Raw genomic sequence first — 18520 nt, 5'->3', positions numbered from 1 at the left:
ACTAGATCTAAGTTCCTATTGAAAATAGCCTTTAATATCAAATTAACATCTGCTCGATTCATCAATTCAATATTGCTAAACATTCACAATCAAATTACATCTGCTCGATTCATAATCCAATTGCAAAGAATTAAAACAATTCAATAAGAAATTATCATACAATATCAATAATCAACAATAACAAATTATCCTTCATATTAATTATGGATCCCCATAAACCCTAGAATTAAACTACTCGGACATAATTAAATCTAAACTAAATGAAGCAATAAAAGTAGTCATGATAGAGTAAAGAAATAAAATAAATAACTGAGATTAAAAGAGAAGAAATCGTTACCAAAGTTAAAAGGAACAAGAGTTGTAGAGAGAGAAAATAATACTAAGAGTTTAAGAGAAGAGAGAAAGAAAAAAGTTAGAGAGAGAAAAGAGAGAGTAAGGGAAGGAAGAAAAGAATTCCCCCCTAAATTCTCTTAACAAAAGCGTATTTATACTAAGCTAGAAAATCCTAAGTTAAAACAAATTAAACGACGCTTAAAACGTCCTCCAGAAACACGCGCTCGATCGGGCGAGGCACCGCCCGATCGGGCGCGCCTTTTTGATCGGGCGAAGGGCTGCTGCGATATAAGTCTTCTTTGCCCGATCGGGCGCGCTATCGGGCGGATCATCGGGCGGACCATCGGGCGGACACCTTTGGGCCGCTTGGACTCCTCGTTTGGGCTCGTAACTTGGCCCAAACCAAATATCCTCTTTGGGGCTTAAATCATTCGGTCCAAATGCCTCGTCTTCACACAAGTCGAGCCCTTATTCACCGGCTTGATTACTCTAACCGATCTTGGGCTATGAAAGATGGTCGTGCTCCTCCAATGCTCGTAGTTGCTCCATAAAATCCCGGGAAAATGCTCCAAAGGTGCAACTCCCTACAAAACTCAACCAAAACTACGAAAACACTAGAAAACACATATTAGTAATAAAAGTGGCTCTAAAGAGCCAAAAACACTACTAATTATGACCAAGGGACGGGGGTAAAATACTATATAAAATAGACATATCAAACTCCCCCAAGCCAAACCTTTGCTTGTCCCCAAGCAAAGAGCTCATCAATGAACATATAAAACATGTCTCACCCCAATATAAAAATCAAGCTCAAACGATTCAAGGTAAATCAAACAAACATGCTTCAACATCAATCAATCTTATTCATCTAATCACCCTTCCTCCCCAACAACTGTCAAGTAGAGCAAACCAAACCTCTCTTCTAAGTCTAGCCAAATATCCCTTGCTGTATCCACAAAGAGAATACTACCAGCAATATGAGGATTAAGCACTGCAATTATCCAATCTATTATCATACTGTTACATCTGTTCCAAGCTCTCAGAGTTACTATATTATTAGCAGAAGGTTTTGGTAAACTACCATCCACAAATCCCATCTTATTCTTAGTAGTCAGACCAATTATCATTGACCTCTTCCAATTCGCATACCCAGATCCATAAAAAACACTAGACACCAACTTCATACTAGTAAAATCAGAAGGATGCAAGTAATAATAAGGACTTGCTGTATCCTGATTTGGATCAACTATTCTATCATTTGCACCACCCATCTTCAAATTGAATTCAGAAACAAACCCAGAAAATTTCAAATGATACCCAAAAAAATCAAGAATCACCCAAATGTATTTTCAACACAACCAGAACAAACTATGCACAAACTTTGCTCAAATCAAACTGAAACAATCAAACAGAAATAGAATTTTGTGGAAGGACTTACAACAATCGAAATCAAGAAATCAGCTCAACAAATTGCTCAACCTACTGCACGAAACTTCAAACTCAGGAACACTCCCGCTCTGATACCATGTTATCAATCAAAATCAGAAACAAAAGAAAGAAGTATGAAAGAAGAATTCCATTGGTGAAAGTATTCAAGGTCTGATATACAAGCTCAACGAAGAAGAAGAGGAATTTCAGAGAGAGAAAGTGTGTTTAGAGTAGTTGAATTCATTGAATGAAAAAGCAGTAAAGATGAGCTTATATAACTCTTACATTTATTACAGCCTAACTAACTAATTCTAGAAACAAAACAAAATATCTCATAACAAACTTTCATGACGTGGCATAAGTTTTTTATGAAGAGTGCTGACTCAGCTCCTGGGATATAACTCACAGATCAGGCCCGTCTAAGGCCCTGTGCAAGCAGCCCTATTGCACAGGGCCCCCGAAAGTTAAGGGGCCTCATATTGAAGTTAGTCTTTAAGAAAAGATATATGATTTTGATACTTCAAGAAGTAAAAAAAATGGAATTCGTCAAATTGGTCAGCCGCTACATTAGTTCAACTTTCATATGAGAACTAAGGTCAGAAGATCGAGCATTTAATACTGTATATTAGTTATTTTTAAATGTTATTATTTTATTTTTCTTTGGGAAATTCTCTTTGGTGAACTCCAACTTTTTAATTTTCTAAGTGGTAAACGTTTTTAAATTTTATTATCAGTGGTAAACTTAACTTTTTTTTTTATTTTAAATCAATTATAACATTAATGATTAATTTAACTAAACATTTAACTATAGTTAGTTAGTATTTATTTTTATATTTTTTTTACATTTATCTTAGAAATATATATTTTTTTAAAAAAAAATCACCTATTCCCCCACTTTTCCCTCCCCCGCCCCCACCTACGCCGGCGCACCGGCCGCCCAACCCTCCTTCACCGGTGCGCCGTCCTCCCCCACCCCTGGAAACACCGACCTCCCCCAACCCCGGCCGGCAACAGCCTCCCCCGCCCCACCTTCTCTCTTCCCCCATCTTGACACCTCCCATTTCCCCACCTAACAACCCACCGCCGACCGCACTAACCACCCCGAAAACCGGCCCCCTTCCCTGACGACCCCCATCCTCTATTCGCCGGCCCAGAAACCCTAAACCCAATCCAAAAACACCAAAAAACCCAAACCCAAAAATCGAGTTTGGGTTTTAAGGTGGTTTAGGTGGGGTTTAAGGTTTCTGGGCTACGCGAAAAGGGAAGGGGACTCGTCGAGGAAGGGGGCCGATTTTCGGGGAGGCGAAGGGGACAGGGCTCGAATCGAGGTGGGGGTCAAGGGAGGGGGGCCAATTCCGACAGGGAGAGGGTGGTGTCGAGGACGGGTTTGGGTTTTGCGGTGGTGGGAGGTTATTTTCGAGGGAGAGTGGGTGGTTTTTAGGGTTGGAGTGGGCCAATTAGGGGTGTTTTTTGGGGTTAGGAGTGGCTGGCCGACCATTTTCGGGGGATAGGGGGAGAGTCGCCGGTTTCCGGCCGCCGGGAGGGGGCTGGTTTGGGGGAGGGGGCTGGGCAATGGGTTGGGGGGAGGGATTGGTATTTTTTTTTTAATATAATTAAAAAAAATAAAAAACTAACTATAGTTAAGGAAATAACACTTATCAATGGTAATCAATAATTTAGGTTTATCATTGATAATAAAATTTAAAAACGTTTATCACTTAGAAAATTAAAAAATTGGAGTTCGCCAAAGAGAATTTCTCTTTTTCTTTTTTAAATGTTAAAAAAACTAAATTCTATCAACTCATACACTTATGACTTATATTCTATCAATACAGAGTAATGTGAGTATAGTTTTATGAAGTTCATGTTAATAATTAAGTTAACCTTGAAAGAAAATGGTACTTCGTAATCTATAACATCTTAAGTTAATAATACAAGTATAAGTTTCCATATTTTAGCATGTTAAAAAGATCAAATAGCATAATTTAATATTAAATTTTGCGAGGATTTTTTTATGTTTTGAGGGGCTATAATTATTAATAGCACAGGGCCCCTAAATTGTTTAAGACGGTCACGGTTATGATGGAGGCAGGTTATTGGCTGCTATTGTTCGCTAGGAGCAGGCCGGATGGCCTTCTGATCTAGCTAAAGCCGCTGCGTGTAGGTATGGGTTACAAGTGGCACTAAGGTTGGGGTACTCTAGTGTGCAATTGGAGAGTGATGTCGCTACTATTGTCTAAGGTGTCAAGAGGAAAGGAGGGGGTTTTAAGTCTTTTAACCCTTTATGTATATGATGATTGATATATTTGTTCTCTCTCAATTTTTTTATGTCCTTTTGGTTTCTTATGTTAAACGTGTGGGTAATACTTTGGCTCACCATGTAGCACGGTGGGACTCTAGAGGTTGTAACGAATTTATTTGTTTAGGTCCGTCTCCCCAAAGTCTTTTAACTTTGGCGGAAATTGACTTTTTTAAATGATTTTTCCCACATGTGGTTTAATTAAATAAAAATGCTTAAACTTGGGATCTTATTCGTAGGCTTTGTGAGGAAGCTGATGGTCCGATCTTATTCGGTGGGGATTTCAACGAAATTCTAAGTTATGATGAAAGAGAAGGGCCCTCAGATTGTGTGCGTCGAGCTATGGCCGGATTTCGTGACGTCATGAATGATTGTAACCTTCGTGACCTTGGTTATGGAGGCTCTTGGTACACTTGGGAGAGGGGCTTGACGGTAGAGACCCGAGTGCGTGAACGTCTTGATCGGTTCGTTGGTGACCAAGATTGGTGGCCTATGTTCCCAACAGCTCGTGTGGAACATATCTTTAGATATAAATCCGACCATTCCCCAATCTTCATGGAGCCTAGATATTTGCGCAAGAAAAATCAAAAAAAGAAGAAAAAAGAGCGGAAGTTTGAAACTAGCTGTTGTTAGAACCTGAGTGTGAGAAGATTGTCCTTGAAACTTGGAAAAAAACTGTTGGGGCTGGTTTAGTGAGAGACTCGATGCTATGTTGAGCTCACTCTCGGGTTGGGGTAGGGGTAAATTTGATGATCTTGGCAAGAAGATCACTGATGCAGAAAGGTTGCTTCACTCGGCTCAAGAACAAGGGGTTACGGAAGAGAATGTAGCAGAATATATGAGGCTTGAGAAAGCTTTAGATGAGCTTCATGACAAACAAGAAGCATATTGGTTTATTCATTCTAGAGTCTCGGAGAAAAAAGACGGTGATAGGAATACATCATATTTCCATCATAAGGCTTCTCAGAGAAAGAAGAAAAACACTATTAGTGGCCTTAATGATAGCAAGGGAGTTTGACAGGAAGATGATAATCAGATTGAAGAAATTGTGGTGGCATTTTATAATGGTCTTTTTACCTCGGATTGCCCCTCTCTTAGTGCCAGGGAGACATTTCTCGAAGCTATTGATCCGGTTATCTCGCCCGACATTAATAGTGAACTTCTCCGTCCTTTTTGCAAAAAGGAAATTTTTGAGGCCCTTTCTCAGATGCATTCGTGTAAAGCTCCAGGCCCGAATGGTATGCATGCTATTTTTTATCAAAAATTTTGGCACATTATTGGTGATGATATTTCTGAATTTGTGTGTAGTATTTTGCATGGTTAGAGTTCCCTGAGTAGTATTAATAAAACCAATGTAGCCTAGATTCCCAAAGTAGATAATCCAAAATTTATTTCTGAGTTTCGACCCATCTCCTTATGTAATGTAATTTATAAATTAGCTTCTAAGGCAATTGTCATGCGTCTCAAAAATGTTCTTCCGAATTTGATCTCGGAGAACCAGAGTGCCTTTGTTCCGGGCAGGTTAATCACAGATAATGCATTAGTTGCTTTAGAAGTTTTTCATACCATGAAGAAACGGAGTAAGGGGAGAAAGGGGACTATTGGGCTTAAGATTGATATGATCAAGGCTTATGATAGAGTCGAATGGTCTTTTTTGAAAAAATTTGCTAATCAGGTTTGGTTTTGCTAATACTTGGGGTGAACTTAATTATGGAGTGTGTGTTTACCGTCTCTTATTGTTTTATCATTAATGGATCTCCATGTGGTAATGGGCTTCCTTCAAGGGGTCTTAGACAGGGTGACCCGTTGTCACCTTATCTTTTTATTCTGGTGGCAGATGTGTTTTCGGGGCTTCTCCGAAAAGCCATTTCTGATCAAGTTATTCATGGGGCCAGAGCGAGTAGGAGTGGTCCTATTTTTTCTCACCTCCTTTTTGAAGATGACAGTTTGCTTTTTGCAAGAGCCAACCGACGGGAATGCTCAAAAGTCATTGAAATCCTCAACTTATATGAAGCAGCATCCGGACAGAAAATTAACTATGAGAAATCGTGTGTTTGTCAAAGTAAGAGGAGTTGATTGGGATTTTGAACATGAAAAGGTGGGAAAACATGAAAAATACTTGGGCATTCCTACGATCATTGGTAGGTCCAAACGAGTCATTTTTAATGCTTTGAAGGATCGTTTGTGGAAGAAGATGCAAGGGTGGAAGGAAAAGCTGTTGTCGAGAGCTGGAAAGGAAATTCTTATCAAGTCGGTAATTCAAGCAATGCGTACGTATTTGATGGGAGTTTACAGAATCCCCACAAGTGTGTTAGATTAAATCAGGTCCATGACGGCTCGGTTTTGGTGGGGATACTCGAATAGGCAGAGGAAAGTTCATTAGGTCAACTGGGATGCATTGTGTACTCCTAAATGTCTCGAGGGGATGGGCTTTAGAGATATGAGTGTCTTTAATATTGCACTTCTTGGTAAGCAGTCCTGGCGCCTAATTAGAAATCTAGACTTGCTCCTTGGTAAAGTGATGGCTGCAAAATACTACCCGCATTCGGATTTTTTAAACTCATCCTTGGGGCTTGCGGGCAGCTATTCATGGTCAAGTATTTGGTCTTCCAAGTCTTTGGTGATGGAGGGTCTTATATGGAGAGTTGGGGATGGTGCTAACATCAACATTTGGGATGATGCATGGGTTGCGGATGACCAAGGAAGCCGTATTTCTTCTACCAGGGTGACTGGTCTGGAAAAGGTGAAGGATCTTAAAGTTCCAAGCACAAGAGAATGGAATCATGAGCTAATTATGGAGAACTTTAATGCTAGAGATGAAAGGTGCATATTCTCTATTCCTCTCAGTCTCCTAAAGATAAGCTGACTTGGGCCTTTTCTAACAGCGGTGAGTACTATGTCAAATCAGCCTATTTTCTTGGAAAATCATGCAATCTGGACGTGTACCATAAAGCATGGGTTATTATATGGGGGTTGAATGTCACTATGAAGATAAGGCATTTCATGTGGAGAGTTTGCACAGGTACTCTTTCAGTTCGAGCTTACTTAAATTATCGACATATGTCATAGTCCGTTTTTTGTCCCTGGTGCAAGAATGAAACTGAGACTGTGAGACATGCCTTGTTTGATTGTACTGCTGTTAATGATCTATGGAGAGAGGTGGGCTGCAATTCTGTTGTGGCTAATCTAGCGTAGGAGGAACGAGCTAGTGTTCAATAATGTGGAGATCTCGCAATTGACAGTGGCTGAATGGACAAGGCGAATTGCAGCAAACATCAAACTCTATGCCGAGAAGGTGCATGGAGCTACTAGAGCTCCCAAGGAGTCTGTCAGCCCAAGTCTTGGAAGGCACCACCGATGGATGTTGTGAAAATCAACTGTGATGCGTCTATTAATGCTGCTGGATAGGTTGGAATGGGTATCATAGCAAGAGATTTTTCAGGGAAAGTTCTCTTTTATGTCACAAGAAGGGTTCGTGGTTATTGAGAGCCAATCATTGCAGAAGGAAAAGCTATGGTTCATGCTATTAAATTAGCTAACAGATTTGGCTACAGGAAAGTAATTTTCGAATCTGACAACTCATCCATTGTCTCCAGACTTACCAAGGCATCCATTCATTTGACAGACCTCGATTCCATCCTTGAAGATATTCTTGCTCTATCCCATAGCTTTGATTATGCCTTTTGGTCTCATGTAAGAAGAGATGGGAACTTTGTCGCCCGTCACCTAGCTAGGCTTATTCCTTTCGGTATTGAACAAGTATGAGTTAATCATGTCCCTTGTGAGATTACCCCTTATGTATTGTTGGACTCGTTATTCCTATCTTAATATAATCGGCTCCCGGTTGTTTAAAAAAAAATGCTTAAAAAACTTACTAGCCAGTATATTTCAGCTCACTAAATTGTGAAAAAATGAAGATGAGTCAAAGTTGAAGTTCAGAATCATTACTCATAAAACGAAGTATGACATTATGTGGAATGTTGTTTGATGATCCACTTACAGTCCTAGAAGGCTAGAAGTGTTAACCCATTATTAGAAAACCTACATCAAACTATGTTTTCATAGCCTTTATTGTTTACACAATCATTATAATAAAACTGTACAGTTATACAAATCTGACAGTTGGTCATTCCCTCAAAAGTTGCACAACATTTCATTCCCACAAAAATTGCACAACATCATCCAATGATTATCAGTAAATAGTCCTGCAACATTCTTCAATGGGCATCCACAGCAACGGTAAGGGCAATCTAATTCATGTAGTATTATTGGCAAAGTAGGCAACCTGTACATCCTAATATTTCACATTTACAATTTTTAAGATCATTTCAGCATTACTTGTACCAGAGGCTCAGTTCCACCTGGACATTCCTTGTATCTAACTTGGTCATAGTAGGCCCGAGCAGTGACGAATCTAACATTTTATATAAATGGGTTTAAATTAAATCAAAATTAAATAAATTATATTATAATTATTTATAAATTAAACAATTACATGAATTATGTATATATTATACTAATTCTTTGCTCGGGCAACGTTTGGATATTCACAGGAAATTTTTTTTATTCTTATCATAAACTTTTAAAAAAATCGGGTGTACAATAATTATTGTACATCTATTATAAAAATAGCCTAAAGTGATCAAAAGTTACCCCTGAAATGAATAAAAGTTACCCCAATATGCATAAAAGTAACCCAGTACAAATAAAAATTATCTACGCTTTATTAGTAAATAATCACATTTTAAATGACTAAAAATCAATTATTAGTGATTGAATGTAATTAAATTACCTTTATAAAACTTTTCTTGTTATTTATTTATATAAAATTGTATTATGTTTAAAGTTACACCAAAAAGGCAAAAAGTTACCCTAAAATTAGCTAAAAGTTACCCTTATACTGCTCGATGTACACTAATATTAGTGTAAACCGGGTGTATACAAAAGTTTTTCTATTTTTATAAATTATTATAAGAATGTATATACATTTTAATATTTAATTATTATTGATGAAATATGTTAAGGTAGAGTATCTCTATTTTGTAGTTTGCTTATAAATTAGGAATTTAAAATTGAGTTAAAATCTTTTTAATTTTTTTTAGGAAACGTAGAATACATTTTATAGATTAACGACTTAAGATCATATAATACATTTTATTTATTTACAATTTAAAATTATTTTATTTATTTAAAGTTGTTGTTATTGTTCGATTTTTAGGCTGCATAATATTTTTTTTAAAAATAATTTTCTTATTATTTTTTAAGGAAAAAAATAGAAGAAAAACAAGTTTTTGGCGGAATTTTTTTTGTTGTGGACACGACACGTGTATTTTTGGGATAATGCTAGTGATTACTTTAGTATAGTATTGATTGATTATAGATTATACATAAAGTGAATAAACAAGGTCTAATGCTTCATTATTTAAAGGCAAAATTAGCCTGAACATCACGAATTTTTAACAAGGTGCAAGTAGCAGTATGAACTTTGACCAGTAGATATAACAACAAAAATTTCTTCATTAGGTGCACTAAATATCATAAATGAATCTCGATACCAAAAGTTTTACCGAAGACATGGTGTCTAATATTTTATTGTCATAAAAAATCATCTGGTATTGCGTGCCTCGATTTGTATGCGGAAAAAAATTATCAAACAAGGTTTTGGAGGTCAATTTAGTCAATTTTGAGATCAAATTTAGCAAATTAAATTACAAAAAAAATTGATTTGCGTGCTCTAAAAATGTCTCGATTAAGGTCTTGGGTCAATTTGAACCTTGAGTACTAAATATGATATCAAAATTTGTAAAAAAGTTAATAAAATCATCGTATTGGATAAAACTTTCGGTCCTAGGTTTCATTTATGATATTTTGTGCACCTGATAAAGAAGTTGGTGCTATTACGACTATTAGTCAAAGTTCATGTTGCTATATGTACCTTGTTAAAAGTTCGTGTTGTTGTGGCCAATTTTGCCTTATTTTAATGGATGCAATTTATTTCTCATGACACTGTGTATCAAACAATTGCCAAAACTTAAGTGAATTACCATCGCATCAATAGTAATAATAGCTCCGTAGATAATTAGACGATACCATTTATATATTGAAATACAGTACACATTTTAATCTAGGATTATAATAATAAGGTTGTGCTAATTTTCATGTAATTCATTCACATATATCTTTATTTATTAGGATACCAACCTTATAGGAAACAAATAAAATCATGATGATAAAATTACCTTAAACTTGATGGAAAATGCTATATATAGACCTTAAGGCTACATATAAGCATTAAATTTACAATAGAAAGAAAATTAAAAAAAATATAAACACTAATTACACTGATTTGGTTTTATTTTTGTCATAAATTCTTAATTTTATACTATTTTTAAGAGTATATTTAATGCTTATATGTGCCCTATTAGCATTATCCAAAATTGATTCCCACTAAAATTTTAATAATTTGAACTAATTAATTAATTAATTATACCAAATACATACGAAATACATTATAAAGTTGGAAATTTTTTATACAACGTCATTTTTTTTTGACAAGTACAACATCATTTTTATGATGCAACAATAAATTAAACATCAAATCTTAATCATATTCTAATTTGTGTTTTTGCTGCGATATAAGCTCATTAATTTATCATTATATATCAATGAAAATCTCTTTTATGCATTCATTCTATATGCCGTATCAAGTGGTGATTTTTGATGTAGTGGTGATTGAGGCTGCATTTATTAGGAGGATTTTGTATTCGATCCCCACAACAACAATTGAGAGGGTATTGAAATCTAACCACTTGTAAGTGAACCCCAAATCCGAATTAACCCATGTGAACCGGATGTAAAAAAAAAAATGGTTATCAACCCTACTAATTTTTTTGAATTGGGTTCAGAAACAAAGTAGCTCAAACGCCATTGCCAAACCTACTCTACCCTCCCGCCTCGACCTCTCTTCCTTCTCGCCGGCGATTACGGCGGTGAACCACCCTTCAGCATCGCGGCGAACTCCACTATCAAAACAGGTCTTTCTTTCTTTTCTCTTTATGCTTCTCATTTGTTTTGTATGCTACTGTAAAGCTCGAGAATCAGCTTTTTTTTTTATTCCATTGTTTAGGTTTCAAATTTGTGAAAGAAGACTTGATTAAAATGTCTGATTTCTAGCTATATTCTTGTATTAATTATCTGATAACTGTTGAAATTTGGGGTTTGTGAGGAGTTTTAATTGTCTAATTCTGTTAGTTTTTGGATAGTTATTGAAATTTTGCATGAAATGTGTAATGTGATTCATATTTACGGTTTATTGTGATATTTTGCTGTATTTGCATGGTGGGTTATGTTGATTTGGGAATTGAAAATTCGAGGCATTGCCAGGGCCACTCACAGTTAAATACGGTTTTTTTTTTTGTTTGGGCTGTATCAATTAGTGATACCCTTTGACATAGTTTCATGGGACTTGGTATTTGGGAATTGTATATCAGCAATTTAGGTTCATAATTGTGTTCTGCTGCAATTATCTTCATTGAGTTTATATTTTTCCATTATTTCTCTCTTAGGGTGCGGAGATTCGAGGGCGTTTTAAGTAAATATTGAGATGGGGTCATCAAATGCATCCAGTGATTTCTCAGCTGATATGGAGATTGATGCTTTCAGACGCTTATTTCCTGTTCAGTTTTACGAACGACATTTTGTTAAGTCCTTAAGACCTGATGCGAGGACTCTTAATGCAGCTAGAGATACAACTGTGGCACTTGGTTGGTTTCGATTTGAATGCTTATATTTCCCAGCACTGATTTTGTTTTGTTTATGTTAAAGTCAAGAACTTTTGATTTCACGTGTTGTAGCTTTGCTTTTGAGAAACTCCCGGTTAATTCTGATAAACACAGGATTAATATGCAGTTTTTACTAGCTTATTTTTGCTGTCTGTTTAATTTTATCTAAAATTAAAATACTTATGCTAACGACTATAGTGCTGATAGTGAGGGTTTTGATATATGTTAGCTCTTTATGATTCGTTAGGCACAACCTTTGAGAGAAAGGTCCTGTAACTTTGTATTTGCACTTTCCAAAATATAAAAAACTCTTGTACAGTTTATAAAGTCATGAGAGAAAGGTCCCGTACTTTGTATTTCTATTTAGTTTATATTCTTATACCCTCATCTGGCATGCCTCATGCTATAACGTACCTGTGCAGGGGCTGTTTCATCTGCAAATGGTTCTGCACTTGTAAAAATTGGTTGCACTGTAAGTTATTTTCTGATTGTCCCTTGTAATCATGTTTACTCTCTTCAATAGAAAGGCCTCTATGCATTCTAAATATTTTCGTATGTCCTTCTGCAGACTATGCTTGCTGCGGTCAAGATGGAAATCATGACTCCTTCAACGGAGTCACCAGATGAGGGTAACCTAGGTTAGCATATGTTCATCTTTGTCCTGTCTTCAGTGTCAAATGTGTTTTATGCTCAACTTATAACCAATTTCATCTTTGTAACATTGCTATTTATGTAATTGCAGCTATTGAGTTTCACATGCCTCCTATTTGTTCCCCTCTTGTTAGGCCTGGAAGGCCAGCCGATGCAGCACCAGTTATATCAAAGCAATTAGCAGACACCATTTTAAGGTAATTAAATGGCTGCCAATGGTTTTTGCTTGCTAGTTCTAAACACTTGAATGCTAAGTAAACCTTAGACATAATTTGGTTGCACCTTTGGTATCATTGGCATTTAAGGCATATATACTGATACACATTTTATTAGTTGTACTTCCTGAGAAATTGGCATCACTATTTAAATGTTTTACTACTCATAATTGACATGAACAATTTATTTTGTTCATGACATTGGCTGTCAAAAAATTCGTGTTACGACACTAATGGCAGCCGCAAGAACTGTCAAAAAATTCGTGTTACGACACTAATGGCAGCCGCAAGAAAGAGAGATCAAACAAGAACACAAATTTTACGTGGTTCATGAGTTTACTACATCCAGGGACAGACGAGGGGAGAGTTTTGTTGATCTCGAGGTACAAAATCAATCTACAGGTTATTGTATAGCAGCTAGTTTAAACTAGAGAATTTGTACATTACAAATGATTGTCGCTTGAAAGGGGCTTTCAAATTCAAGGCATATCCTAACAATTTGAATACGTGTTTTTTCGTACTCTCGTGTAAAAAAAAGGTGTGGTTTTGAGGTAAATATGTGTCATATGCCAATGAGTATCTTCATTCTGAAAAGTCTCTATAGGATTATCAATTACAACGGCTAGTTTGTGGTGGTACAATTTGACTAGTAGACTTATGGAAATACTGAAGACCAGTAGACCACTTTTGATAAGTGGTTTTAGCCATGTGAGGCCTCTTGGTTGATCTATATAAGTCCAAAATTTATTGTGTGGGGTTTGTCATGCTACGAGTTCACTCTACTGGAAGCAATTGGGTTTGTCAAGCATGCTGTTCTTGTCAGGGTTAAGCATTGGAATGTAATTTAGTAGTAATCTGTTAAAGTAGCTGAGTCATGAATGGTGTACAATGCATCATGACCACTGGAGTCATTATTCACATTATTTGTGCCTGCACAAATTTTCTTTGGAAAGCTTCCACTCTGCCTAAGAAGCCTGAATCTATGGATTGGGATAAGAACACTCAACCACTTAAGAGTTGTGATTCTTAGTTAGAAGAAATAATTAGCCTGGAACAAAGTACCATTTGCAGGTTTTTTGGTAGCTTGGTGAGTGGTGACTAAGAAATCTCCTATTCAGACTGTTTGATGGCACAGTTTTCTATACAACATACTTTTTTGGCAGGTTAGGTTCTGTTTTAGCTCATGAAATTGGAGACGTTTACTGAATGTTAGAACAAGTTACAAGTAGTTGATTATTGAGACCCAGAAGCTGGTATTTGCTCAATACAAGTAAGAGAAAGGTTATGCAGAATGCTCATCATTTCTTTTGAAGATTGCTATTTTTGGCATGGAGGTGTGATGTGTGGTGCCCTCAGTGTGGGCTTTGTGGTTCTGTTGTAGGTTATCGTTATATTGACTGACTGACTGTGTCTCATGATGCTTAGGTGATGGTTTTTGATTGGTGGAATAACTAATAAGTGCCTTTTAGGCGCATTTTTTTTGTAAGTAATTGAAGTGGTTTTAAAGGAAGCTTACCTGACTTCCAAATGTTAGGTTTGGCAAAAGAGTTATTGCTTTGAGTGTGTATGAGCCCATAATCGAGAGATATAGGGGTCTTTATAATCTGGCTAGGAGCACAGATAGTCTTAGTTATATCTCTTCTGATTTAATGTAAGTGTAAGGTGGGAAACTTGTGTTTATTGTTTTGATTAGGGGGTCCTTGGCCTTTCTTTTAGCTTCCCTTTCAATGATATACTACCATAATATTTCCGTTCTACTCACTATCCATTTTATAATTGTTACTTTTATTCTACTCACCTTTATTTCATTTTTGGCATACCCCTTTTACCATCTTACCCCTCTTACCCAACAATCTTTACACCTTTTCAAACACTATCTCTTGCTTTATTCTTCTTTTTTCTTACACCCACCCATCTTTATACATTTTCTCTTACTATATCATACACCCTTTTTACTTGCTCTCTCTTCACTTTTTTCAAAATTTTTAAAAACTACGTATGTCCAGTGAGTTGAACATTAAATAAAAGGAGGCTGTATTTATTTGATCAACAGTCACACTAATGTGCACACTTTATAGAGTTGTGGAGATCCATAATCTATTAGACAATAATATGGGTTTTAACTTTTCTTGATGCTAAGAGTGTTGCATCAAAATTTTATTATCGATTTTTATGTTTATAAGATGCTTCTTAATGGTAGCTGAAATTGACCTTTATAACCTCTCTTCTATATGGGGTAATAGGAGTATCGTCTAATTAGCTTGTAATTCACTTACAAGTTTCATTTGAACTGTGAATAGGTAATGTTGTTCTTCCTCAATGTTTGCTGCCCCACAGTTTAGCTATTTTGAGTTTTGTCATTTTGATTGCTTATTATTGCAACTGTTTTACTGTATCTGAAATAATAGCTCTTATTTCAAATATATGATTTTTGAGATACTTTCTATGGGTTCTGCAGCTCTGGGATGATAAATCTGAAGGAGCTGTGCTTAGTCAGTGGAAAAGCTGCTTGGATGGCGTACTTGGTAACTGTTTTGTTCCTGCCTCATTCTTCATCCTGTGATAAATTTAATTTCGTTTGAGGATATAAATGATATTATCCTTTCAGACTTTAATTATCAATATTATTTTTAAATTTTTACTGGTCCAGGATGTATGCTGTTTGGACGCTGATGGCGCTCTTTTTGATGCTGCTTTACTTTCTGCAGTTGCTGCCTTTTCTAATTGTAAGCTTTTTATCAGTCCATTTCTCTTGTTTATCATTTCCTCTCACTTTTCTGTTGTAGGGTCTTTATATCTCACTTTTAGCGATATACTCCCTCTGTTTCATATTAATGGTCACATTTTTCTATTTTGGAGATTTCACAAAATGATAAAATTTTATGCATTTCCATGGTGAGACAGGTGGTTCACAATTTTATTTTATTTTATTTAAAAAAAAATAAAATATTTCCTTACACTTTTTTGTACTCTCCCTGTTTGAGAAATTGCAACTCACATTCCGTCTTGAGGTTTTTCTTACACCTATCCAACAGTTTACACCATATGTTTTACTTCATCCTCCTTATTAATACACCAGAATGCCTTTTCCAAACTCCCCTAGAAACAAGATTCCAGAGTAAGCAGAAGGTTCTAATGCCTCAATATGTCTCACAAGGAGAAATACAATAATTTGGATTTTACAAAATTTATCTATTGAATTAATGCTTGTACTTCACTTTACTACCTTGGAAATGTATATATAGGTTCAGAGTTTATGGCTTAAGTGCAAGTGCTAGGTTTTTACTTATTCAATCAAATGGAATTTTTTGTACCTTGCATCTCTGATTAAAACTTTTTCTTGATTGCAGTGCGTATCCCAGTTGTATCCTTGAATGATGAAGGAAGAGTCTTTATTATGTCAGAGGAGATGGAGGAAGGGAAGTCAAAGAGAGAGCCTGTTAATAAAGAGCTAAGAAAACTCACTTTAAGCAACATTCCATTCTCACTTTCTTGTGTTCTTCACAAGAATTATATATTAGCTGATCCCACGGCAGAGGAAGAGTCCAGTATAGAAACTTCAGTGACCGTTGTATTGAATTCATCTGGTCAACTTGTTTCTCTATACAAGCCTGGCGGGCCTGTTCTGGCCTACTCAGCAATCATCCAGGCAAGTTTGTTACCCTGAACAGCCTCTCTCTCTCTCTCTCTCTCACACACACACACACACACACACACACACAAAATACATCTTGCTACCTCTGATTTGGAACATCCACTAGACAGTTACATGTGGAGCATTTAGCTGCATGTGAACTTATTTGATGTCCCAGACGCCAATTATGGACGTTTAGTGAGTACTGAGTAGTGTAACGGATGAACTTTTGGTTATGTATCATAATATATGAGGATGTCTGGTTTGTGTATACCATATTTTAAGCTGATAAAGCAATTTGAAATTTAGCAGTCTTTTGTAGTTTAGATGACTTTGTTACAAAACAGAAGTCAGAACTGTGATGAGTGTGATCAATTGTTGAAGAGTTGTTTATGTCAGTTGGTAGTGGACTAGCTGTACAGGGGAGGCCGGAGGGGTTGTTGAATTAATCATTTAATCGTTGCCGTATTTAAGTATCCATATTATGTATTATAATTTTAGAAATATGCTGGGAAGTTTTATGTGCTGCCCTAAGATGAAAACTTGCAACCATTTTAGGTTACTAGATGTAGTTGTGGCAACAGTAATGTTTATTGATTGGATTTCATTATATGCCTCTGCTTAAATTATGCAATAAAGGAGGAGAAATAATGCACCTATGATGATTTATGAAGGGTACTATTTTGTAAAATCATGTTACTACTGTCTTTCTTGTTCACTTATAAGAGCAAAAGGGTTTGATAATGCTGATTGCTAATGATGTTACCTTGACTGCAGGATTGTGTTGCATTAACAAAGCAAAGAGTGCAGGAACTCCAGCAAATTCTAAGTGAAGCCATTTCTGATATGGAAGTAGATTAGATTCTAATGGGTTATTTAGTGGGTAGTCGTAGCTGATAATTGTACATTTCGTACTATTTTGAGGACCTTTTATTTTTCAGCGAGGTTTTTTGGCTAGCTTTGTAGGATATTTTCAAGGTTGTCCACAGGGTTATTTAGCTATGAGTACAGGTGATCCCATTTTGATTGTTCATATCTAAGAGATTGACTGGTATTCTGTATTCCATATCAGAGTACCTTGATATTATCAGTTTTGAATATGATTTCCAATGGCAATTTTGTTGTTTGTGAGTGTAATTCAACCTATTTCATGTTAAACCTGCTGCTTGTATGTTTAGCATTATAATGACAGTGTTTTGTTTTTTTTTTGTTTTTTTGTTTTTTTTTTTTTTTTCAGTTCAAAATTTGTCTGAATAATAGATTAATATGTGATCATGACTAAGGTTGTAAGGTTATGCGCACTAATCATGCAATAGAGTTATTCTAAACATTGTTGAATTGCATACTTTGGTGCTGTGGTTGTATGTAGGAAGTACAATTATAGAAATTTGCATTTTGCAATCCCTTGTGGGTGGCTTTAATATTGCACCCTTTTAAACATGAATTAAAATGTATCCTATTTACTTGGTATACCCATGGTAAGGAAAGATAAAAACTCCTAAGTCATAGTTGAATACAAGATTCAATTTTCTTGGGAATTTTACTTCTCGTTTTTTTTTTATTTTTTTTTTATTTTTTGCTGTGTGTGTGAAACTATTTACCTTTCGAACTTGGAACATTCCTCGTCAAAGTTCACTTTAATTCGGTGCTCATGATATATTGAAAAAATAATAAAGAATACAGTCTTAATTTCATCGTATGTGGTGCTCTTAATGCTAACCATCAATCTCTAACCATAAGTGACATTTGTAGACCTAACACAAAGAAACCATTTATGTAACTGCTCAAGATCACCACAGTCCACATATATAAATGTGAGCTATCACACTTTGATTTACAGAAAACATATTAAGTTAATCTTGTTTCACATAATGCACCTTTAATCATAAACCATCTTCAAAAATCAAGGTCATGCTTTTATATGGCATAGTTATTTAAGACTTGTATCGTTTCTAGATGCATGTGTATAATTGTCTTTATAATAACAATACTATTTGTCATGCCTCTTAAGGTTTGCATCTTACCGATGACCGAAAATTATTTAGATGATGTTGCTATAATTTATATATTGGTCATTTAGTGATAGTAAGAATATTATACCATGCAATAACTCTTCTTTGTTATCCATTTTTCTGATGTATTAGGAGTTCCCCTTGTGAACAGGATTCTACTTTCATTT

The 18520-nt window shown here is 35.8% G+C and overlaps 3 protein-coding genes across 3 annotated transcripts; all 3 read left to right on the top strand.

Annotated features, from left to right (window-relative positions):
- The first annotated feature begins 4402 nt into the window (after positions 1–4402).
- Positions 4403–5078, top strand: LOC145581315 (uncharacterized). The gene is made up of 2 exons (XM_081638340.1): positions 4403–4671; positions 4754–5078. The coding sequence occupies exons 1-2, from the start codon at positions 4403–4405 to the stop codon at positions 5076–5078; spliced, it is 594 nt and encodes a 197-aa protein (XP_081494466.1).
- A 438-nt stretch (positions 5079–5516) lies between these two features.
- On the top strand, positions 5517–7430 carry LOC145581314 (uncharacterized). Its single transcript, XM_081638339.1, has 5 exons — positions 5517–5735; positions 5898–6314; positions 6537–6883; positions 6946–7082; positions 7303–7430. Exons 1-5 carry the CDS (start codon positions 5517–5519, stop codon positions 7428–7430), a joined length of 1248 nt encoding a protein of 415 aa, XP_081494465.1.
- Positions 7431–10965: 3535 nt separating this feature from the next.
- Positions 10966–17465, top strand: LOC145583234 (uncharacterized). The gene is made up of 9 exons (XM_081640422.1): positions 10966–11094; positions 11626–11823; positions 12264–12313; positions 12410–12479; positions 12584–12689; positions 15166–15232; positions 15358–15433; positions 16058–16356; positions 17119–17465. The coding sequence occupies exons 2-9, from the start codon at positions 11664–11666 to the stop codon at positions 17200–17202; spliced, it is 912 nt and encodes a 303-aa protein (XP_081496548.1). The 5' UTR covers positions 10966–11094; positions 11626–11663; the 3' UTR covers positions 17203–17465.
- Positions 17466–18520: the final 1055 nt, after the last annotated feature.

The sequence above is a fragment of the Chenopodium album genome, chromosome 15 (assembly GCF_948465745.1).
Source record: "Chenopodium album chromosome 15, dcCheAlbu1.1, whole genome shotgun sequence".
Classification (NCBI taxonomy): Eukaryota; Viridiplantae; Streptophyta; class Magnoliopsida; order Caryophyllales; family Amaranthaceae; genus Chenopodium; species Chenopodium album.
Note: the sequence above shows the minus strand (reverse complement) of the source record. Positions and strands in the feature narration are given on the sequence as shown.

Coding starts and splice junctions, on each gene's coding strand:
- LOC145581315 (XM_081638340.1), top strand. CDS start 4,403: ATGGCCGGATTTCGTGACGTCATGAATGATTGTAACCTTCGTGACCTT. Junction 4,672..4,753: donor AAGAAGAAAAAAGAGCGGAA/GTTTGAAACTAG, acceptor GGGCTGGTTTAG/TGAGAGACTCGATGCTATGT.
- LOC145581314 (XM_081638339.1), top strand. CDS start 5,517: ATGCGTCTCAAAAATGTTCTTCCGAATTTGATCTCGGAGAACCAGAGT. Junction 5,736..5,897: donor TGAAAAAATTTGCTAATCAG/GTTTGGTTTTGC, acceptor TTCTGGTGGCAG/ATGTGTTTTCGGGGCTTCTC. Junction 6,884..6,945: donor TTTAATGCTAGAGATGAAAG/GTGCATATTCTC, acceptor CTTTTCTAACAG/CGGTGAGTACTATGTCAAAT.
- LOC145583234 (XM_081640422.1), top strand. CDS start 11,664: ATGGGGTCATCAAATGCATCCAGTGATTTCTCAGCTGATATGGAGATT. Junction 12,480..12,583: donor ACCAGATGAGGGTAACCTAG/GTTAGCATATGT, acceptor ATGTAATTGCAG/CTATTGAGTTTCACATGCCT. Junction 16,357..17,118: donor CCTACTCAGCAATCATCCAG/GCAAGTTTGTTA, acceptor CCTTGACTGCAG/GATTGTGTTGCATTAACAAA.